The 22,435-nt window shown below is 26.6% G+C and overlaps 2 protein-coding genes across 3 annotated transcripts; one reads left to right on the plus strand and one right to left on the minus strand.

Moving 5' to 3' along the window:
- Positions 1-2,935: 2,935 nt before the first annotated feature.
- LOC106793591 lies at positions 2,936-4,824 on the minus strand. The gene is made up of 5 exons (XM_014760640.1): positions 4,801-4,824; positions 4,371-4,470; positions 3,846-4,015; positions 3,475-3,721; positions 2,936-3,138 (listed from the first exon to the last, which is right to left on the minus strand). The coding sequence occupies exons 1-5, from the start codon at positions 4,822-4,824 to the stop codon at positions 2,936-2,938; spliced, it is 744 nt and encodes a 247-aa protein (XP_014616126.1).
- A 5,681-nt stretch (positions 4,825-10,505) lies between these two features.
- On the plus strand, positions 10,506-21,916 carry LOC106793663 (cholecystokinin receptor type A-like). 2 transcript variants are annotated; one of them, XR_001382449.1, is made up of 9 exons: positions 10,506-11,015; positions 15,427-15,541; positions 16,935-17,132; positions 17,354-17,539; positions 18,428-18,537; positions 18,866-19,114; positions 19,480-19,724; positions 20,802-20,894; positions 21,428-21,916. XR_001382449.1 is itself a non-coding variant. In XM_014760804.1 (9 exons), exons 1-9 carry the CDS (start codon positions 10,713-10,715, stop codon positions 21,463-21,465), a joined length of 1,575 nt encoding a protein of 524 aa, XP_014616290.1. In that variant the 5' UTR covers positions 10,506-10,712; the 3' UTR covers positions 21,466-21,916. The 2 variants fall into 2 exon arrangements, 1 of the variants encoding a protein (XP_014616290.1); XM_014760804.1 differs by having other exon boundaries at positions 20,764-20,894.
- Positions 21,917-22,435: the final 519 nt, after the last annotated feature.

Below are 22,435 nucleotides of genomic sequence, written 5' to 3' on the forward strand. Positions count from 1 at the left end.
GAGAAAGAAAAAAAAAACAAAAAAAATAAAAAGAGGTATCAAAAGCGAGAAAATTTTGGAATAGAACGAACGAACATCGCGTATTTTTGGAAAACTTTTATTATCCAAATAGTGAATTATTGTGCATGAGAAAATTTTTCCTTGCGTTAGATATGAATCTAGAAATGCTCCTCGAAAGCAGGAAAAAAAAGGAATAAATCAACGACGCGAAATTCTAGACTGAACGAATTAAATTTTGCAGGAATTTATCAAAAAAAAAAAAAAGAAAAAAGAATAATATAAAAAAAGAAAAGAAATGAAAAACGAAACATGACAAAAAGAAAATGGAAAGAGGTAAAGTTTTAAATGTATACGGAATGATAGTGTTTTCGATAATAAAAGTCCTAAAGTTTGTCATAAGCGTATGCATACGTATGTGCAATCGAATAATCGTCATTGTTGATATTTTTGAAGATAAAAGAAAATAATGACAAGAAAATGAGGAAACGAATCTCGCTAATTCGTAGTTTCTACCACAGTGTTCTTAAGTGCAAATAATATTAATATAATCTAAGGTGCCCCTCGTCTACATCCCCTCTTCAATTATTTAGAATATTTCTTACGATTAATTTTATTTTGTTTTTTTTTTTTTATCTTCGGGTAATTGGGCCATTGTAAATAATTATATATATACAAATGTTTCCTTCGATGGGTGCAAGGATAACGCTTTTTTATCATTTTTGTAACATCGTCAAAAAAATATCATCCACCATTTACAAGTTTTTACTATTAAAAAGAAACGTACGTCATGTTTTATCACAACTTGTGAGCTAAGACTTTTTGAATTTTATTGAGAGAAAAATACAAAGATCAATCCTCCTTTTACCCTGCCACCCCGCCCCTCAGCCTCGTCCCCGAAAGGATTTTCCTTGCATTCATTCTTGTGAAACTCATTCGTAGTTACAAGCATATGTTCGTTAGTCTTCTAATGTCAAAATAACAAAATGTTGAGCATGTATGATAAAGTGAATTCGCAAATCGCTTATTTATATAGTTATCGTTACTCGATAATCGAATATAAATAATACTTTCCAATTGCTTCTAACATGATTCTTTTGTTTAATCTGCCAGTGTTCATATCATTGTCGAAATATATTCTTAGAAAGCTTATATCTTCGTAAGTAATTAAGTAAACGACATATTCAAAAAGGGGAAGTATTTATGTCTGTATTAGACGTTTCAAATTTTTACAGATTTCGATGACCATATCAAAATACGCGAACGAGAAAGGATAATGTAGGATTTATACATTAGGAAAAAGAGGGGAAAAATTAATTAAAAAAAAAAAAAAAGAAGAAGAAGAAGAAGGAGAATGGGAAGAAGAAGATAAAAATTGTTCTTTAGGCGTCAATAAAAATATTCGTAGTTCTACATGAAGAATTTAATACGCGACATTATTAGCCCTTGAGTATTACCATTTATAATTTTATGTTTATTCTGTGATAAATCACGATTCGTGGTTCGCGGAGAAAGAATTATATATATAAAAAGAGAGAGAGAGAGAGAGAGAGAAGAAAAAAAAGAATGGAAGAGAGAGAAAACGAAATTGTCAAAAAAAGAAAAAGAAACAAATGAAGAAGAAGAAATCAAATATAAATCTTTCATCGATAACGAAGAGATAAGGTTTACATAGCCGAAAGACAACAAGGTGATAGATAATAATAATAATAATAATAATAATAATAATAATAATAATAATAATAATGATAATAATAATATTATAATAATAATAATTATTATTATAGTAATATAATTATAGGGATGATAATAAAATGATATCGAGATGATTCATGGTATGTTTTTTTTTTTAAATTTATCATGACGTTGTAAATATTAATGATAATTGCTTGATGTTAAGGATCACACACTTATGCATACATATATGTATGTATATGTATATGTATATGTATATGTAAATGTAAAATACAGGAACATCCGTATTAAAAAAAAAAAAATGAAATAAAAAGTAAATATATGGATGTCTAACTTTTTTTGTATATAAAGAAATTTTTTTATCGAGGCAGCTGCGAGAACAGCAATAATAAAATGTAAAACGACAAATGAATCTGCGAATAAAATAGAAAAAGAAGAATACCTTTGTCTATTTCATGTCATCGATTCTTTTTCTCTTTTTCGTATATTCCCCGTGTATTCCTAAACTAATCCTTCTTTTTACCTAAAATTGTTTCTATTAGTTTTTGCATTCACTTTATCTATCCCAATGAATATTATAAAATCCTCGCATCAGTTTTATTATTATTACTATTATTATTATGAAGATATGCATATATACGTATACTGTGGATTAATGAAAATAAATTATATATGAAAAAAACTGTTCGTGCGAATTGTGGCTCACTTGCAGCTTAACGTATATTTTCCAGAATCAATGCAGTTACGTGAAGAAGAAATACGATTGAAAGCAAAACAGAAAAAATACAGAAAAAAATGTGTTATGATAAAATGCACGTTCATTAAATAGAAGCCACCGATGCTGATTCCAATAAGCGGAATGCGTATTTTTATCTTCCTACATTTATTTTGCGGTGGTTTTTTCTTTTTTTCTTGTTTCTTTTTTATTTTTGCCCTAAATTCACAAATAAATTTATTACACGCTAACTATTTAGAATTTATTTTTTAACAAAAATATTTTCCATCGTTACTCATTATAGTTGATTATTTTCTGCAAAGAAAGAAATAAAGAAATAAGTATCGCACGTTGAGTTGACATTTTGTGCATTGCATAATTTCTTTCTTATTTTTGTTTGTTTTGTTTTTTAAACTGTTTTTATCCGTTTGTTCGTTCGTTCGTTCATTCGTTAGTTAGTTAGTTAGTTTTCACGATGACAGGCTATTAATTTGTATCCATCGGTCAACGAAAAATTGAAAGGCATTTTTATGCCAGATTAGACGTTCTTCGGGATAATCTCGTTGCTTGTTGCTTTTCATTCGTCGATGATGACGATGATGATGATGGCAAAGATACCGGCAATGGTGGTCTTGAAAATTTCGTAGGTAACGTTGGAGGTAACTTTCCTTTTTCCATTGTTTCACGCGAATTACTAGAATTACCCTTATTTCTGCTACCTGCCGAACGACCTGTAACAAATGAAATATATTTTATTATTTATTTATACGATTAAGTATTGGATCTTTTTCTGCTGGTACAGTGTATAATCCTACAACTGTATAAAATTTCAAAAAAAAATCATCTGTCAACTTGATTCTCTTTTTGTGAGTATCACTAGGTTCTATTATTTAAATATGTGTATGTGTGTGTGTGTGTATGTATGAATGTGAGTAAATCTAAAAAATATTATATATTCAATATATATATTGATTATTATATATCACATTTTATTATCCATTTGTTCTATTTGTTTGTTTTTTTTTTCTTGAAAATTTGTAGAAATATCTAGAAATACCAATTAATACCTCTAAGATGATTGAACATTCTTGAAAAAATTCCAGGAGATTCTTCCTTTGACTCGTCAATGGTTTCGTTGGTCTCATTAGTTGAATGCTTACGAAAAATCCTACTTAAGGATCCGGCACGTGAATGAGGAAAAAGCTTCTTTGGTGCGCCGTCTTTATCTACAAGCTTTAACATTCTTCCCAAAGAATTAGTTTTGTCTTTTCTCGAAGATTCATCTTCAGAATTATCATTCGGTTTTGTTGTATTCTATCGATAAGAAAAGATTTAATACAAAATTCAAGATTAACATTTCAATTAAATTATATTTTATTTAAATATTAGATCATTGATAATGGATAAAAATAAAATAACACGATATGAAATTGCTAACCGTTCTGTTGTCTAAGCTCATATCAGTTTTATCCACTTCGCATGTTTGCCCTCGGGATTTAAATATTCTGCCGACTCTATCAAGTGTCACGGTTTTAAGCCTCCTTGTATCTGCTTTTACGGTATCGTTTTCCGATGATTTTCTGATAACTTCATCATCGTTCACGTTCGCTAAAATTACGTATAAGGTCATTATTAGTTACTTTTAAAATTATCAATTAGATATAATAGTTATTTTTGAAATTATTATATTAGATTAGTATTCATATATAAGTATAATGAATTTTAATAACTTTTCTTTTTTATTTTTAACTCACTTATCAAGGAAATATATATTTTGTTTTTTACTATTATAATTATCATTTATTCTAAATATGAAATAATTAGAAGAAAACTACTATTTAAACAAATTAATATATACGATTCAGATTATTTTGGCAAAATATGAAATCAACATTCGTATTAAATTAGAAATAATATCTTTAAGTAATATCTTAATTTAGCTTAGATCAATATATCAACTTACCAGAAAATTTACGCGTTCCTATTGGCGGAGCTTCATTAATTACTTCCTTCATGCGAGTTGTACCATCGTCTTTGCCATAATTGATTTCTTCGGTTGCAACCTAGTAAGGATATTTTATTTTTATCTACGTTTCTCAATTTACATTATCTATTTCGTTTGAAATCATTTCTTACTTTTTTTCTACCCATTTAGGGAAATGCAAAATGCAATAAGCAATCTTAGTCGTGTAAAGATTACCATAAATCGTTAATTAGTTATATATATACAAAAAAAAATGTCCTTGTGTAAATAAAAACACATATACATATATAGATAGACTTTTATACATGATATTTTATATATGATAAATTTTTTGATGTTTTTAAATTAATTAGAGAACGAAAGTTGAGAGTATGAATGTAATAAAAATTAGTATTAAAATTTAACATACCTCACCAATTTGCGCTGATTGCATGGTTATATTAGTTTTAATTTTATTCCGCGAAGTGTTTTTAACGTAACAGATATTGGAATTTTTTTCGAATTCACAAAATACTTTCTCGTTTTAATCTTCTTGAAATATTTCGCTTTACTTAGTGATCGATAATTGCCTGGAAATTCTTTCTATAAATGTTATTTACCGTTAAGTAAATATGTGAACATATGAACGTTTGAAACATGTAATACCGAATCAATGATTTATTCCAAAATGTCAAGTTTATTGAACAAGTCAGTAAATAAATTATGAGGATTATATTAAACAGATATTAATAACGTAAATACAAGAATTAAGTTAGAGCAAAGGAGAACGATTATAAAAATGTTATTTACTCAAGATGAGAATAAAGAAAAAGAAACAAAAACACGTATATCTTTTATAATATCCTTAATAATTTATTAACAATTATCAATTACCTTGATTAAACGAGACGAAATTTATATTTTCAATCTTATTTTCTTCTTCGAAATCTTCAGGGAAGAAATACTTGAATTTATTTAGATTTTCTTGACTGGTTCGATCATCATCGATTGACAAGAAGATATTATCAAATTGATTTTCTTTTTTTAATCGATTATCAAGATGACGACGGATATCGTTCATTCCCTATTAAAAGGAAAATTAATGAGAAAGAAGACGGGAAGATAAAGAAAGGAACGATGTACTTCCTTTCTTTCTTCCTTCCTTGTTTATCTTCTTTCCTTTTTTGTTTTTTCTTCCTTCCTTTTTATAATTGCTTCTATTTTCACTCCAACAAACTTATTTCCCCACGTCTAGTACTTATTAGTTGCATAAAATCTAGCTATATAATATATATATGCTTCCTCAAGTAAGATGGCCAAGCCTTTTTCAACCAATTTCCCGTTGACGGATCTTTAACAATAACTAAACATCGTTTTCTCGATTTCCTTTGTTTTATTATATCTTTTTTTTTGTTTTTTCTCTGGTTAGCAACTCATTTCATAATATTATGTAAAAATATATTTCCTGGCAATTACAATCATGAACTAACATAACATAAGATTAAAAAAGTAAATATAAATATATTTTATGATTTATTTTTTATATTAATAATTTTTTATTTTTTTTTATATTACAAAATATATCATAGAATCAATTTTTTCTTTTTTTTTGATTTATACAACCGTGACATTTGAATAAAAAAAATTAAGGTTATAAATCGGGTTGATGAAAATTAAGGTTACGAAATTATGAATATTAAATAAAATATTATTTTTTAAAAAGGGGTTATACATGATATCAAGAAGAGTCATAATGTGTATTTTTTTTTTCTTTTTCAAATAGAATACCCTATTTTTTTTTATAAGAAAAGTAGTAAACATTGTTTGTCTTGATGCTAATTATTAATGAGATATTACCAAATGTTTAAAAGATTGTTCTGGATATTCCTGAACCTGATACGTAATAATTTTATGCAGTGACATATGTATTAGAGTTAAGTTTAGATTAGGACACAAGATACATCATTTTTAGGGTATTAAAAACATCAAAAAAGGATTAGGAAAAGGGTTTAAAAAGAGTTACGACTTCGGTTTCGGTTGTTTGAAAATAGCTATGAGAACCGTACCAGATTTTGTATTATTTAAATATGAATTGTACACATAATATTTATTGATTAGCATATAAACGAAACTAACCTAAAGGCGACACGTATTCTCGAGCTGAACACGTATTCTCGTATTCAAAATTGCATTTTTTTCTAAATAGATTTCATATTATACATTTTTTTTTTGAATGAAAAACCTCTTTTTTTCCTATATTTTTCTTTTCGAGTAGATTTTTCAATTACAGAGATTCATGTGGCACAGTGGCAATGACAGTTAGAAAAATAGTTAATCACGAGCGTTCATTATCTAAAGTAAACACGCATAAAGTACTTTTATAAGAATTTAATTAATGTCACGTTAGTTTTCAACGTAGAAATACATTTTCAACTACTACTTTTTTACTTTTGATATAACGGGACATCTTATAGTTATATTTTCTTCTTTTTAGAATATCTTTCTATGCTTATTTTTTTTTGTCGATATAAATAAAAAATATATTTAGTCAAACTTTATTCATTCCTTCATCGTAATACTTTAAACTCACGAATGTAGAATTACTTTTATTCTACGCGATCTATCATAAACCTTAATTTCATTTTCTAACCAACATCTATCGTGGATATAACATAATTCAGTTTTAAACGAGCAATAGTAGCATAGTACGAGTATAATAAATAACTCAAGTAAACATTTATCTCTTTCTTGATTATTATCGATATTATTTTTCATTCCTTCGCGTTACTTTCTTTTTCTTTTCTATTTTATATTACACGTTTCACCTTTAATTCATTTTTTCTTATTCAACTAGTATCATGCTATAATCATATAGAATCAAATAATTAATTAATCCTAACTCATCATTTGATCGTATTTAATTGTAATATAAAACACACACACACGTATGAAAGTGTTTTTATTTTGGAAAATTGGATCTGCCAGGTTTTAGTAAACCAGAAGTCCGTTTACTTTGTAAATAGAAAATACTATTTGTAAATGATAGTAAACCCTTTTGGTAAACGTTATACGTTGCGTATCTTGAGTTTGGTTGAAGTAATTTAATGTTGAAGAAAATAACGAACGAGTGGATGAAGAAACACGAAAACAATTCGTGTGTTAATGGAAAAAAGATAAAAAGGAGAAGAAAGAAAGAAAGAGATGTAGAAAGTGAGAAAGGAGTAGAGGGGAAGAGAGAGAAGAGAGAGAAGAGAGAGAAGAGAGAGAGAAGAGAGGAAGAGAGAGAGAACATAGTAAAGGTTCGGACCAGTTAAAACATGAGTTTAACTCTCAGTCAGCGGCCAGAGTTCGTCGTGCGCGCGTCGTAGTTTCCTTAGTTTATGTGTGTTCCTCAACCGTATGAAAATACATTGAGCTGCTCTACTTATTTCTAAGTGAAACGTAAAACGATATTAGAAACGGTATATAAACTTAAATATCCTCATTTTTTATTTTTTTAAATATTTTTCTCAATAGCGTTCTCATCCACGTATTCACCATTTCTTCGTGGTACGACGATATATATGTATATATATTATTATTATTAAAGATATATTAATTTTTAATTTCTTTTTTTTATAATATAATCCTTTTTATTTTATCGGCTAATATTTCTTTGTATTTTTTTTCTTTTTCTTTCTTTTATTTACTTTGCTTCGTTCCGATTATATAAACGTTGTTTCCGTACTTTTTTTTTTTTTTAATGGTATAACGATTATTTTTTAACAAAAACAAATTGTAAGGTAATATATTTATCGTGAATATTCGTATTGGAATTTTTATATCGAAATCGTTAATATTTAAATAGGAATATGTGTAGGCTGCATTTGTTAGATGTTCAATTGAATATTCAGGATAGTTTTTTATATATATAAAAAAAAAAAAGAAATATTTACTTTTATTTTTCTTTCTACGTTTTTTAATGGTTTTTTTTTCTTTTTTTCAACCAAAATATTGTCCCTTTTGATCATTTGGTTATAACGATAAGTCGAGTTTCTTTTTGATTTCTTTTTGTTTTCTTTTTATCTACAGCTTACAAAGTAATCCGAGTGCTGATAAAGAGTAAAATGGTAGAATAAAAGGTACAAAGAGAATATATTAAAGTATAGAATATATTGAAAGTTTCAACCTTTGACATTTTATATATTTATCATTGGAAAGGGCATATATTTTTTTTAATTGAATGGCTGAAGAGGAACGAATTACGAGTAAAATTTTTGTCAACAGTATGGAATATTTGTCTAACGATGATAAAAGCTCAGAGTTGTAAAATTTATTACATTTTTCTCGGTATCCGACATAGAAAATATTTTATTCTTTTTTACCGAGAATGAAATTATTTCAAGAGAAACTAAAAGCAACAAAATATTTTTGTATATCTTTGTGTGAAAATTATTTATTATATGTGGGTAGTGAAAAAATATTCATAATGGAACTCCGACGGATTTCCGGTGTTGATTAAATGTTATTCCCCAAACTCTTCCGATTGAAAAATAATAGAAATATTGATTTTGTTCCCGTAACAATGGATGCCGATTGTTTGAAATAAAACTATAGGAAAACAAAACATATCCCTTGGTAAAAGAAAAAAATACATTTTATTAATGACTTATATCCGAACGGATATCAATTATCATTAAAATTTTACAGCCAAAAATAAAAAACACGAGGAATTCAAATTCTGCACTTTTCGGACGACTAAGATTAATTTTTTATTTAATCCTCTTTTTCTTTTTCTTTTTCTTTTTCTTTTTCTTTTTTCAATTTACTTTCTTTCTCGCAACCTAGTTTCGTTTAAAAGAACTGCGAGACGTTTTATATAAAAAGGGAACAATACTATAACTTTCTTTATTCCATACTCGCACGCACACACACACATACAATAGTTAAAAGTTGAAACGTGATCAGATTAAAATAAACCTATTTTAAAAGACGTTAAATGTCAACATTTTTTTGATTAAGAAACTTGTTACTCGGTTTAGATAAAGAATTATTCTTTAAAAGTTTCATTCAAAAAGCACGATAATGTCAATTAACTTTCCGATAAATCGAGTTATAAAAAATTTTATCTCTATATCGTAGGTATTTGTAGAATTATGATACTTTAAAAGTGTATTTTAAAGGTGAAAATTATTGTCGAAGAATAAATTTCAAATTAAAAATGCAATATGTTGTCAATAAATACTCGTTTACGATATCGAATGTGTAATCATAAATAACAAAAGATTAATTACTTCGAAAGAATTGATATCAGGACCAATGTTAATTCAATATTTTTTTTTATTTTCTCTAAACAAATATTACAAGCTTTTCAAATATTGAACCCTAATTTTTCGTACTACCCTATATATCGTCGTTACGTAACAACTGTTTACAATTATTAATGACAAATATTATTATATTACGACAAGAGAGAAAACGATAATGATGTAACCAACGCAATGATAATCATTGTAACTAAAATCGAATAATTAATAATAATTATTTTCATAACATCATTTATTTACACCCACTATCGCAAACTTCATAATTTATTTCTATATTTACTTTACAACTTTTTCAGATTTACTTTTGAATCTTATGTTAAACGATAAAACTTCGAGAGAAAAAAAAGTGTCGAGGATGTCGTAGTAAAAAAAAAAAAAAAACAAGAATAGTCAAAAGAAAAAAAAGAATTTAGATTTTATTTATTCGTTATGTCTCGTCCGTACGAAATTTCAATTTAAACGTATAGAACGAACGGAAATAATATACGATTCGAAAGGAAACAACAATTTTCTCCAATAAACGGCGATCACGAAGCTTATTTTACATGAAACTAATTTGAAGCAATTAAACAAACAATAATAACAATAATAATAAAACGAAGTATTACGATCGTTCCTTTGATACGAGATATCATTTTCGTATATTATAGAATACCATGCATGATTCGTTATCCACGTATGTTATAATAAAATTATGAACGAAGTTGAGTAATGATAATATATATAGAAAATGAGAGTGAAATGTTAAAAAAAGAGAGAGAGAGAGAAAGAGGGAGAGAAAGAGAGAGAAAAAGGAAAAATAAATGAATAAGTATAAAAGAAAAGAAGAATAAGATGAAATACGGAAAAAGAAGAAGAAGAAGAATAAGAAGTTTTATGGTGAGACGAAAATATTTAATTATATGCGTGGAATTCTTAAGAGAACGATATTCTTACAATAATTTATTCGCATAACGTAAAGGGGAGAAAAAAAATATATTAACGAATACGAATAAATTGAATAAATAGACGAGATCAATAATAATTAGAACGAAAAATGTCACTTATTGAGAAGAACAATGTTTCATCTATCGGTGATTATTTGTCTTTGGAAGATAACGAATATATAGCATCGGTCGTTCCTTATTTATCTGGATATACAAATTTTATTTCGAATAATTTTAATGAAACGCCTACGACAATCATACAATCAAGTCGAAAGAATTTGCTCGAACATTTAATCGTACCACTATACGGTATTATCTTTTTTCTATCTATTGTTGGAAATTGTTTAGTGTTGATTACTTTGGCACGAAACAAACGAATGAGAACGGTGACCAACGTTTATCTATTAAATTTGGTGAGTAAGATGTTAATCTTTTATTTTTGTCATCAGTGTTATTAATTAATGTTTTAAATTAAGAATTTCTTTGTTAATGAATGTGTTTAATTAGAAATTTTTTGTCTATGCTACTTATTTCATTTTATTTTTACGATTTTAAATATTAAAATTGTTTAAATATTAATATTGCTATTTGTCAGCTTAAGCAGAGATATAGTAAATTAATAAAAAATTAACTCAAAATGTCTATCATTAATCTAATGATAAGAAAAAACTTTTTTCTCGTTTAGAATGTTTTTGAAATCGTTTATATGTTGTATATATACGGGAAATATTATAAAAGAGTTCAATGTATTGAAAATAAATAAAATTATATTTTCGCGATTTCCTGAACAATTAAAATTGTATTCTCCGTATTGTGATTTATCTCGATCGCATCGGGAATAACTTTTAAATTACGTTTACGTTGCATGTTTACACGCTAAATTTCACTATTTCATATATGCATTTCTAATTTTCGATCGCAATAGATATTTTGATAAACCTTTTATGTTCCCAATATTTTCTACCAATTTAATGTAATATATAGTGCAAACGATTGATATTTAATGAAGTTTTGTCATAAATATATTGTAACAAGGGTGAAAATTACGTTTAAAAAATACAAAGAGAAACGTCGAAAAATAATAAAGAAACATTTCATATCTTTTATATTATTTATCTTCATATTTTATGTTAAAAGTTGAATCAATAATAACGTTATCGAAGAAAGTTTAAGATATTTTTAAACTAACGTAATTCGTGGAAAAATTGTCGACCTTTCGAGAATGATTCTTGTTTATTATTGAAAGATTTAAAAAAAAAAATAAAATAAAATAAAATAAAAAAAAAATAAATGTAGTACAAAGTGATTAAATGAGACAACATGGGGAAAAGAGAAGTAAAAGGATAGTGAAAATGAGACATCTTCAATTGGTAAAAGTGCTTGTCAAGTTGACGTCAATATTTTTTCCTGGTAGACTGAAGACAGTCACGTAATAAATTGCAAAGACGTGCTCTGTACGCGAAACATGAGACAATTTTACGTTAGTTAATCTTAGTCGATCTTTCTCACAAGTATTATTCCGTGGGTGCAAAGTAATAAAGTAGCCGGTATTCCCTATTTTTCATCTCCCTCTTTTGTTTTTTTTCTACATGGTGATGATGGTGGTAGGGATATATAACGATGAAGAGAGAAAAAAAAAAGAACTTTCGTTTCTTGTAATTACATTCCACAAATACTTTTTTTTTTTTATCCACCTTTGGAATTTATCGAATATGATCTCATAACTGAATTACTTAACTGCGTGTAGAATAAAATAACATTAATTGTCGGGGATAAATTTGATTAGTTGTTCCCAAAGGGTTTTCGCATCTCACTATATTATTATGGGATTGGTTTTAAGTAAGATATATAGAAAGAATACGAATTCGGGAAGCAGAAATTATTGAAAAGTAAATAACGATATTTTTCAACGTTTATTACAAAATCTCATGGATTATAAAAACGTGCATATCAGACATTTTGTTACGGACGTTGCAACTTAAAAACAAATATTAGTCGAATAATAATATTTTTGAATTTTTTCAATAATATCATATTTAAACGCGTAGAATACACTCCTAGAGGATAATAATTTTGGTTACCTCGTTATCGTTGTTACTTTTTATACAAAATTAGAGAGGATCCTCTTTAAATTCAGTAAAAACGTATTTAGAATATTAGAATATTAGAATATGTATATATACGTGCATGTATTTTCTTTTCTTTGCTTTTTTTTTTTTGATAAACCCGAAAGTTCATTTCTTTTAAAATAAAGCGTGACTCGGAGACCGAATAGAAAATATTGAAAGGACAGGGGAAGAAAAAAGTTTAAAAATAACGTCAGCTGGGACAAGTATTTCGTCCGAATAGTATACTGTCGGGATAATACTTTTGGTCCTCGATCTAGGGTGGCTTACGTGAGCTATGTCTAACTCTCATAAAATTCTGAATTGTCACCTCTATTTTCTCGAAATACGTCATTTTTATTTTTTTTACTACGGAGCTCGGATTCCATAAAAAAAAAAGAAAAAGAATACTTTTACGATCTTTATTTTTATTTTCTTACGAAAAGAACCAGATTATTTTCTATGCTTGTCATCTCAACTTTCTTCGCGTAATAAAAAATTTATATATATGTATGTATATATACATATTAAAATACAGATTTGTCGTATCTTCTTTTTATATCTTGCATCTTAAAATATTTTTATTTTAAACTGATGCAATTTTAAAGATGACAGGATTTGCTATATCTTATATATAATACACATATCGTATTATTTATTTATTATTAATTATTAATTAATTAAATTGAATTATAATAAAGATGAGAGAGAAACACGTATAACCGACATAAATTATGTAACCGTCCATTTTATTTCTCATATCTATATATCTTTTCTTACATATAAATCTTCTATCTTTTATTTTCTCTCATAAATTTGTTCAGAATATTAGATTCCGAAAGATCGGATTGTTCCCAGTAGGATTTTCTTGTTTACAGTTATCTGAAGGGTCTCTTTGGGAAATCTTTCTAACACAAACCTTTTCTTTCTTCGAATGAACTTTTGCTGTAGCTTGTTTTATTTACGAGAGAGCGTGTGTGTAAGAGAGAGAGAGAGAGAGAGAGAGAAAGAGAAAAAAAGGGCGGTATAGTAGGAAAAAAAAAGCAAATAGAAAGAAATCGTCGAAGTCAGCCAATTATTGACGAGAAATTCAGAACGAAAGTTTTCTTTTTCTTTATTTAAAACGATCAAATGTATACTACTGTTGAAAGGACGTATTCAAATAAGCGAATAATTATATCAGACAACTTGAACAAAAAAAAAAAAGTATGAAAGCATTATATTCGAGTAACGATAAACGAACAGACGAAAAAGTTCTTTTTCGCATACTGAAGAAGCATTTTTAAGTAGATCCATCTTTTATATCGCTATACATTTTCTAATTCTTTAAGATCAATCATTTCAAAATGTTTATAATATTATTTATATTAACAATTGTGGATACGATGAGATGAAAAATTTAAATTACCATTGGTAAATACCATTACAACTCGTGTAATTGAAGTTGTTATTCGTGTAATAACTTCAAATTTGCGAAAAATCTCTATAAATATTTGAAACGTATTTTATTTATTTGTAGTCAATCCTTTAATAAAAAGAAAAAAGAAAAAAAGAAAAAGAAAAATTGTGTTCAAAATAAATTTGTAAGAATTTTATCTTAATCGTCTTGAGAATACTTGAGATGTATTTAACAAGGATGCTGAAAATGGAATGAAAACTTTGAAATTAGAGTGATTACTTCTGATTCAAATTAGAATGAGATTCAAAGAGGAAAATCTTAAAAACGACTAGAAATCGAAATCGAAAATCTTATCGAAAGAAGTATACTTTCATATTTTTATATTTACTTCGAAATGTAATTTTCTAAAGTAAAAGAAAAAGCATCGAGAGATTGAAAATCTCAATAATGTAGTTGTTAAAAAGAAAGTTTTTCTTTTTTTAATAGAAATTGATATCCCCCCGCCCCCTTCAAAATTTCATCTAACGATAGAGTAAACATTTACTTGAAATAACGTTAATAATAAATAACCGAAAAATTATTTTCAAGATCTCTTTTTTGAATTAAAAGGAAAGAAAAAAAAAAGAACACTTTCAAATAACTCATATCATATTTTTTTATGCCCTGCAAATGAGCTCCAAACTTAGAAATTTTTTTCTTCTTTTTTTTTTTTTATTTTTTGAAAGAAAAAAAGTACTTTTATTAAATAGTCTCCCTAGTTAACTCTTTTCCGTAAGAAAAACATGTTCATGATTAAAATTTTCCAATAAAAAAAGAAAAGAATTACTCCGAAAGAATTCACATTTAATTTTGCTTAACAACCCTTTCCCCTCTCCCCTTAAAAATGCTCCGAGTTATTTTAGGAATGATTTATGCACGAAGTTTGATTGTCAACAAGACTTTTTGAGTAAAATTAAACTTAAGAAATAATAGTTGTAAATAAATGTTTCATATTTTCGTAATACATTTAGGAATCATTTGGAAGATATTCATAAGTAAAGTTTGAAAAGTTAAGTTAAATTTTCTACGAGTCCACTTAACAATTTGAAATTTCTTACATACTTTTAGTAAGACGTTTACGAACTGTGAATTACGCTAACAAATATTCAAAGACGTTAATAGTCCTGATATTTTCAAATTCCATTAATTTACTCTATAATGAATTTTTGTTATTATTATCATTGTTATTATATAAGTATTACTTTTATAAATTATACTCTGTTCATAAAGAAAATGATAATTATTAAAGGATAAATAATTATCGGAAAAATTACATTTCAGGCTGTGTCAGATTTGTTGCTCGGCGTATTCTGCATGCCATTTACTTTATTGGGACAAATGTTAAAGAATTTTGTCTTTGGCTTAACAATCTGCAAATTGATATCATATTTCCAAGGTAAGACGAATTTCATTAATGTTTGTTGAATTATTTTCTATGAATGTATTGTTACGTATGCATATTTAACGAAACAAACACAAGAAACGTATTTTATTAACCATTGTAATCGAATAAATATTCTTTCGAATTAATTTTTCAACAAAAAATCGTTGAAATTATATTTTCAATTAATGAATAAAAATGAACAAATTTTGCCAACTAACATAATACGATGCGAAATATATACATATATATTTTTTATTTATTTATTAATAATAAACACCTCGGGGAAAAGGTTTGGAAAATAAAAAGAGTCTGATAATATTTGTATATTTGATGATAACAAAATGAAAAGAAAAGCTTTAATTATAATGACACACACAGACACACACATACTTATTTAACATTTTAACGCGCGAACAAATATATTATACAAGTGACAAATACAATCTTACGCCTTTGACGTCGTTTAATTTCGATTGTCTCGCGTGAAAAAAAAATGAAAGAATAATAATAATAATTGTTCGATTAAGCGAATTCAAACAATTTGTCTATTTGCTTTGACAAAAGTATTCTTTTTTTTTTTTATTCCTTTTGTTCATTTTCCTTTTGTTTTACGAAGAACAATTTTTCCTTCTCTTTGTCAATACGGCAAAACTTTCATCTAACAATAACATAGACTTATTTTTTTCCTCACCGTGTTTCTCTTTATCCTTGCATTTTCTATCGCTTTTGTAAACTTATTTCATGAAATGTTTCTCCTAATGTCATTTAAGTTTATTTTTGTTCTCTTCAGTGCACCTGCTCTGTTTATATTTCTTTTCTACATTATTCTGTTGATACATTTGTTGGAATGAGATTGTAAGAGAAATATGAAAGTTTCTAACGCTTGATAAATGTGTGTGTGTGTATGTGCGAAATTCATTAGTTTATGAGGTATAATATATTAAAAGTCTGAACAAGTTGGAACGAAAAAGAACAAAGAGTCGAAAATCGTGAGTGTGTTTGTCTTATTTGAAGATAACAGTCTGATAAGGAGACTGTACATTTTATTACTTTCTCTAGATTTTTTTTTACTTAAATATAATAAAAAATAATATCTTATTAACATATTAATAATATCTTACGTATTTTCTTTTTTACTTTTTCATCTGAAAGAATATATATTTGAGATAAATATAATATATCAATTTATTTTGTTTTTCTTCTAATTAACAGAAAGAGCTGAATAAATATCTTCTCGTTCTCTCTCTTTTTCTCTTTTGTTTTGTTTTTTTTTAAATTTCTTTTTTTTTCACTTCTCTGATAATAATTATTACTAACAAACAAACAAAAATATGCTCAAACAAAAGGCTTGTTAAGTACACGCATATTATTATAAAATAGTTTTTTTTCTAACTATATGTTACAGTTGTCTCAGTTTCCGTTGGGGTTTGGACACTGGTTGCTATTTCCTTAGAACGATATTTTGCTATTTGTCGACCATTAAAGTCACGTCGTTGGCAAACCCAATTTCATGCTTATAAAATGATCGTCGTTGTTTGGGTTTTATGTCTTACATGGAACGTACCGATACTTATTGTTTCACAAATTCAAAATATTACCGGAGGTAAATATCATTTTTATATAGAAAAAGATTGTTAACATATATAAATCCATAAATTATTGATATGTCATACATTGTAACAATTGTTAACACAATAAATAAATAAATATTTAATTGTCCCCAAAATTATGATTGTCGGAACAAATTTGTTTAATAAACATTACATTTTATTAAATGGAATCATCGAACGATGCGTAATCATTGTTTTTTCTTTCTCGTTTCAGGAAGAAGAAAATGCAGAGAAGTATGGGCGAGCATTGGAACAGAACGCGTATACAATTTATTTTCAGACGGAACGTTACTTCTTTTACCTCTAATCCTTATGACCATGGCATATTCTTTAATCGCTATTAAACTTTGGCGAGGACTTAAGAGAGAGATGACACAAAATTTTAAATGCCAACGCAAACGTGAGTAATAATGAAGAATAAATGTATGTACGTACTACTTTATCGTAAAAACAAAAAATTAGATCATTAAATAATTATTATTTAATTACTTTATAAATATTTCTCTTACGTTTGTTTCATCGTGATATTTGACTATTTTATCATAAAACTATTATATTATACACACACGCACATATACATAACAAATAATTTGATCTCTCATTTGTACTTTAATCTCATGAGCTTTAATCAAATTTCATTGCGAATAGGTGGGTTATCATTAATTGAAAAGGTAATTAACTATATATTATAAAGTGAGATGATGGCAAAATTATCTCTTATTATTTAACATCATATATTTTGTAGGTAATTATATATTTATATCTAACATATTTATATTTATTTATTTGTTCGTTGTTCGTTGTGGCAAACTTGTTGAATTCACAAGCTTAAAAGCTGTATTTACCGTTACTGTATATGTTATAGACTGCTATCTATCTATTAGTTTCTAAGTGATTTACGAGTTCGAAAAGGGTAGTTTTAAATGCTGATTACATTTTTAAAGGAAACTTCTTAATTTATTATCCTATGGTGTTTATAGAAAATTATCCGATTTATCAACGTCTATTCGTCCATTTTATTTTGTATTATTTATTTCTCGTAATGCGAAAGGAAAACTTTCATTTTTCAATCACCATTATCAACGTTAAAATAAAATAATTTCAATCAGAGTTGGTATTATTTTTTAATTTGATCGTATTTATCAAAATTTACGATCATCAATCAAAACCGATAACAATATTCTCACATAATTGATAAAATGAACGATAAGGGATCTTTATATAATATATTGGAGTTATTTCAATCAGAAAAATGATACTAAAAATATAAATAAGACGTGAATTCCAGTAAAGAAAAGTGGAGCCACATCGTCATCTACTGCGAATAGTTCAACTATGAAAAATAGGAAACATGAATCTAATGTTACGATAGTTGTCAAGGCGTGTAATTCAACGAGGGTGAGTATGAAATTACAAAAATCATGTTTTTCTTTTTTTTCTAATTGTTAAACAACAAGTCGAAATATCAATAATTTTTGTTATTATAAATGAAACGTATTGATAAATTTGCATGATTCATTATTAGTATTATAATGTGAATATAATATTTTATTATATAAAATTATATAAATTACATATTGCACAACTATGACAAAATAATACGAGACACTTCATAACGATTTCTGTCGTTTTGTTGGTTGATCGAAAAGTTACGTTCATAAATATTTTGTTCATTTCCTTTCCTTTATATATTTTTGATAATTGTTCTTTTGATTTGATAAACAAGGTACGTGTACCGCAACAAACAAGAATGGATACCATGATGCTAGGTGTTACAAACTGTGAAGAATCAACCGAATCAAAGACAGAAAGCGTTTCTCAACTTGGAACCAACAGAAATTGTCTTTCATCGAATAGAAATTCGAACAAATCGAAGAACGAGAATTCCAAAAATTCCAATTCTTCTTGCCCGCTAGGTAGACAGCACGTTGTACGAACTAATCAAATTAACAAAAGCATCGAATCGAAGAAAAAGGTAAAAATAAAATTGACAAATTATTAAACCTTGATTATTATTATTATTATTATTATTTTTTTTTTTTTGTTTAATGTTCAAAAGGAAATCTGATAATTAATTTCTCGTTAAAGAGGATAATTATTTATAACAAGATAAAAAGTTACTTTTGTTTATCTTAACACAAATGTATACAAATTTAATGTTTTTGTTCAAAAAATGATATTTATATATTCGATCATGATTTTTATGATTCATATACGATCTCGTATTGAATTTGCAATACGATACGATAAATAACTAAATTTAATGATATTGTGTGTAATACAATCGAACGAGGATAAAAAAAGAAGATTTTTGAAAATTTTTGTATAATTCGTTTGCAGGTGATTAGAATGCTATTTGTTATAGTTTTGGAATTTTTCGTTTGCTGGGCACCTTTGCACGTAGTCAATACGTGGTACCTATTCACTCCAGAATTAGTTTACTCCATGGTTGGGAGTACTGGAATCAGTTTGATACAATTGTTAGCGTATATTTCAAGTTGCTGCAATCCAATTACGTATTGCTTTATGAACAAAAAATTTCGTCAAGCATTTTTTGGCGTCTTTCATTGTCATCGTTGCTGGAGGTAATAATAATAATATAATAATGTAAATTAATATATTTATCAAATAATATCTATTAAATAACGTACGTAATATTAAATAACATTTTTAATTGGTTTTATCGGGTAAACTCTCATCCCCCCTATTTAAAGATTCGAAATTAAAAGAAAAATTTTCATTGAACATATTATTTCTCTTGCGTGTAATTAACGAGAAAAGTAAAAAAGAAAAACAAAAATTATTGAATTGTTGTAATATTCATTTAACCATCGAGTTATTTTAGAATTTATTTTTAGATTCGACACAATAAGATTATTCGTTTCCATATTATGAACATGGAATGAAGATTTGGATAAATTATAAAATACAATTACCTTTGGTTTTTCTTTTTTTTTTTGAGCTTCAACCATTCCCATTAACGATAAAAAAGATATTTTATCGCTCGGTATCACAATGTGTTAGTGGATTTTTATTTTTGTTTTCTTTTATTGTTCGTTTTTTAAAAACGTTTTATAACTATATTTTATTATTAAAATTATATTATTATATAATATTTAAAATATTAATATTAATTATTAATATCAAAAAAATCGTTTCGAACGGATATTTTACCATTGTAAAACTCATTTGCATTTATATGATTTTAAAATACAATATTAAAATAACAGTATTAAAACGAGGTCTCTCTAGTTTGCATTTTTTTACGATTTCGTAATAGGGGTATTTTCTTGTTTTAATAGAAATATTGTTAATATTCATTCTACGAGAAAGTCATCCGTATAATAATACAGTTCCCCATAGCTATCGGAAAAAAGGGTTTTAGTATTATACAAAGAGAAGAGAAAATAAAAAAACTATATTCGATGTGTGTATGTGTAATATATAAAATATAATATATATATATAAATACAAAAGTTCAAAAAAGTTGATTATTTAAAATTGAAACAGAATAATTTATATCTATGATTATTTATTTTTAAAATATTATAAATACGATCTTTTATTAAATTATTAATTTGAGATAGATTTTCCTGTATAGGGATTAGATATTGTTCATTTCAGAATAAAATGGAGAAACAGTGATGTTCCCATGTCTACAGGAGGCAAAACCAGAAAAATTGGCAACAATAATGAATTTAGTGGCAACGAGTCGACCATGTGTCTAAGGAAAACTTCTTTTTTAGCAAAAACCGGTACGTTTAATTCGTTTTAATTCGTAATTGTAACATTAAAATTTATCTGTTTGAAAGAAAAATAAATTTAACGAATGAAAACAAAATCTTACAATATTATAACCGTATTTTTCGTAATACTTCTAATTTTTTAATATTTAAATATATGCATTATACATTTTTTTTACCACATTGAAATATTAATAATTATTTAAAGTTCAGTTATCCAGCAACAACATGAAAGGACTGTTTATGGGTTCTTCCAATGATTAAATATTTAAATAACTTTTCTATTTTATTCAATTTATATGTAAGACAAATCTTCTAATGGTTGCAATAAATCTACTTTCTTCAATTTTCATGCTTAAACTAGAGATAACGAGAGTGAATTAGATGCTGAACTAAGGAATAGGAGAAAAATCAATAGAATAGAATAGAAAATGATTTCTGATTGATGTCTATGCTTTCTTTTCTTTTCTTTTCAAGATTGTTCTTTTTTTCGTTTTAAAAATCATCAATTACCATGAATACATCATAGACACGTACATTTTCAGAAGTAGTTCAGCTTTTAGAAGAAAAAGATCGGGCCTAACATCAAGCGATCAAATAACAGGGCAAAGAAAGAATGAGATGTTTTCAAACGGGTACCAACTAAAACAAAGAATTTTTTTCGAAAATAGGAGACAACGTTGAAAGGAAATACTCGTAGAACGAATAAAAACAAACCGTTGAATTTCGTGCTACGAAATGTTTTGCTGAGCATGGTCATTCTGTACGAACAATCTCCGATTTTTTTGACTGAAAACTTTGATATCAGCAAATAATTGAGAACATACTTTTCGTAGAGTATTAAAAGGTTCACACCTTTCTTCACAAAGAAAATAATATAATATAAATAAAAAAATAATAATAAAATATGTGTTTGTCACGTGGGTAGTAATAATATTGTATATCGTATTTTAAATATTTTCTTTTTTGTCGATTTTACGATTAACAAATTTTGCATCAATTTTGTATTAGAATTTAGAACATTAAACACGAAAGAGAAATTACGATATTTTAAGTTATTATAATTTAATTACTCTAACTTGATAGTAAATTTGTCATTCAACATATTATGTCACCTTAATATAATTATAAACATTTATTTTATTCTAATAAAATCTTTAAAGTATCACACAATTGTACTTGATAATAAAATGATTGCACACCTAAAAACCTCTTTTTTTTTCTTTGCTATCACTCAAATAAGTTAGTTTATAAGAGTATTTAATTGTGTAAGTATGGAAATAGAAGGATAGTAATTGAATTTGGAACTTTTCATCTTAAAAACTTTTAACGTGACCCTGTGTATAATAATGTGCGAGTAACCTTATAGCTCTCCTCGTTTAAATTTATGCTGAAGTATCCCGTTCGAACAAACATAAATGATAAGCTTCGAGTAAATATGAGCTTATGATAGATATTAGAGACGGGTAAACAAAGACTAATGCATTTTGCAAGTGAATTTGATCCTTCCCGTAGAACAAATAGATAAGATACTTATTGTAAGTAAATGAGAC

Source organism: Polistes canadensis, unplaced genomic scaffold, assembly GCF_001313835.1.
Source record: "Polistes canadensis isolate GaletaPanama2010 unplaced genomic scaffold, ASM131383v1 scaffold_16, whole genome shotgun sequence".
Lineage (NCBI taxonomy): Eukaryota > Metazoa > Arthropoda > Insecta > Hymenoptera > Vespidae > Polistes > Polistes canadensis.

Excerpts from the sequence above, each read along its gene's own strand:
- LOC106793591 (XM_014760640.1), bottom strand. The coding sequence starts at position 4,824 with ATGCAATCAGCGCAAATTGGTGAG. Across the intron at positions 4,471-4,800 it reads AATCAGCGCAAATTGGTGAG|GTTGCAACCGAAGAAATCAA; the intron begins GTATGTTAAATT and ends TATCCTTACTAG. Across the intron at positions 3,139-3,474 it reads AATGTTCAATCATCTTAGAG|GTCGTTCGGCAGGTAGCAGA; the intron begins GTATTAATTGGT and ends CATTTGTTACAG.
- LOC106793663 (XM_014760804.1), top strand. The coding sequence starts at position 10,713 with ATGTCACTTATTGAGAAGAACAATGTTTCATCTATCGGTGATTATTTG. Across the intron at positions 17,133-17,353 it reads AATTCAAAATATTACCGGAG|GAAGAAGAAAATGCAGAGAA; the intron begins GTAAATATCATT and ends TTCTCGTTTCAG. Across the intron at positions 20,895-21,427 it reads TTCTTTTTTAGCAAAAACCG|AAGTAGTTCAGCTTTTAGAA; the intron begins GTACGTTTAATT and ends GTACATTTTCAG.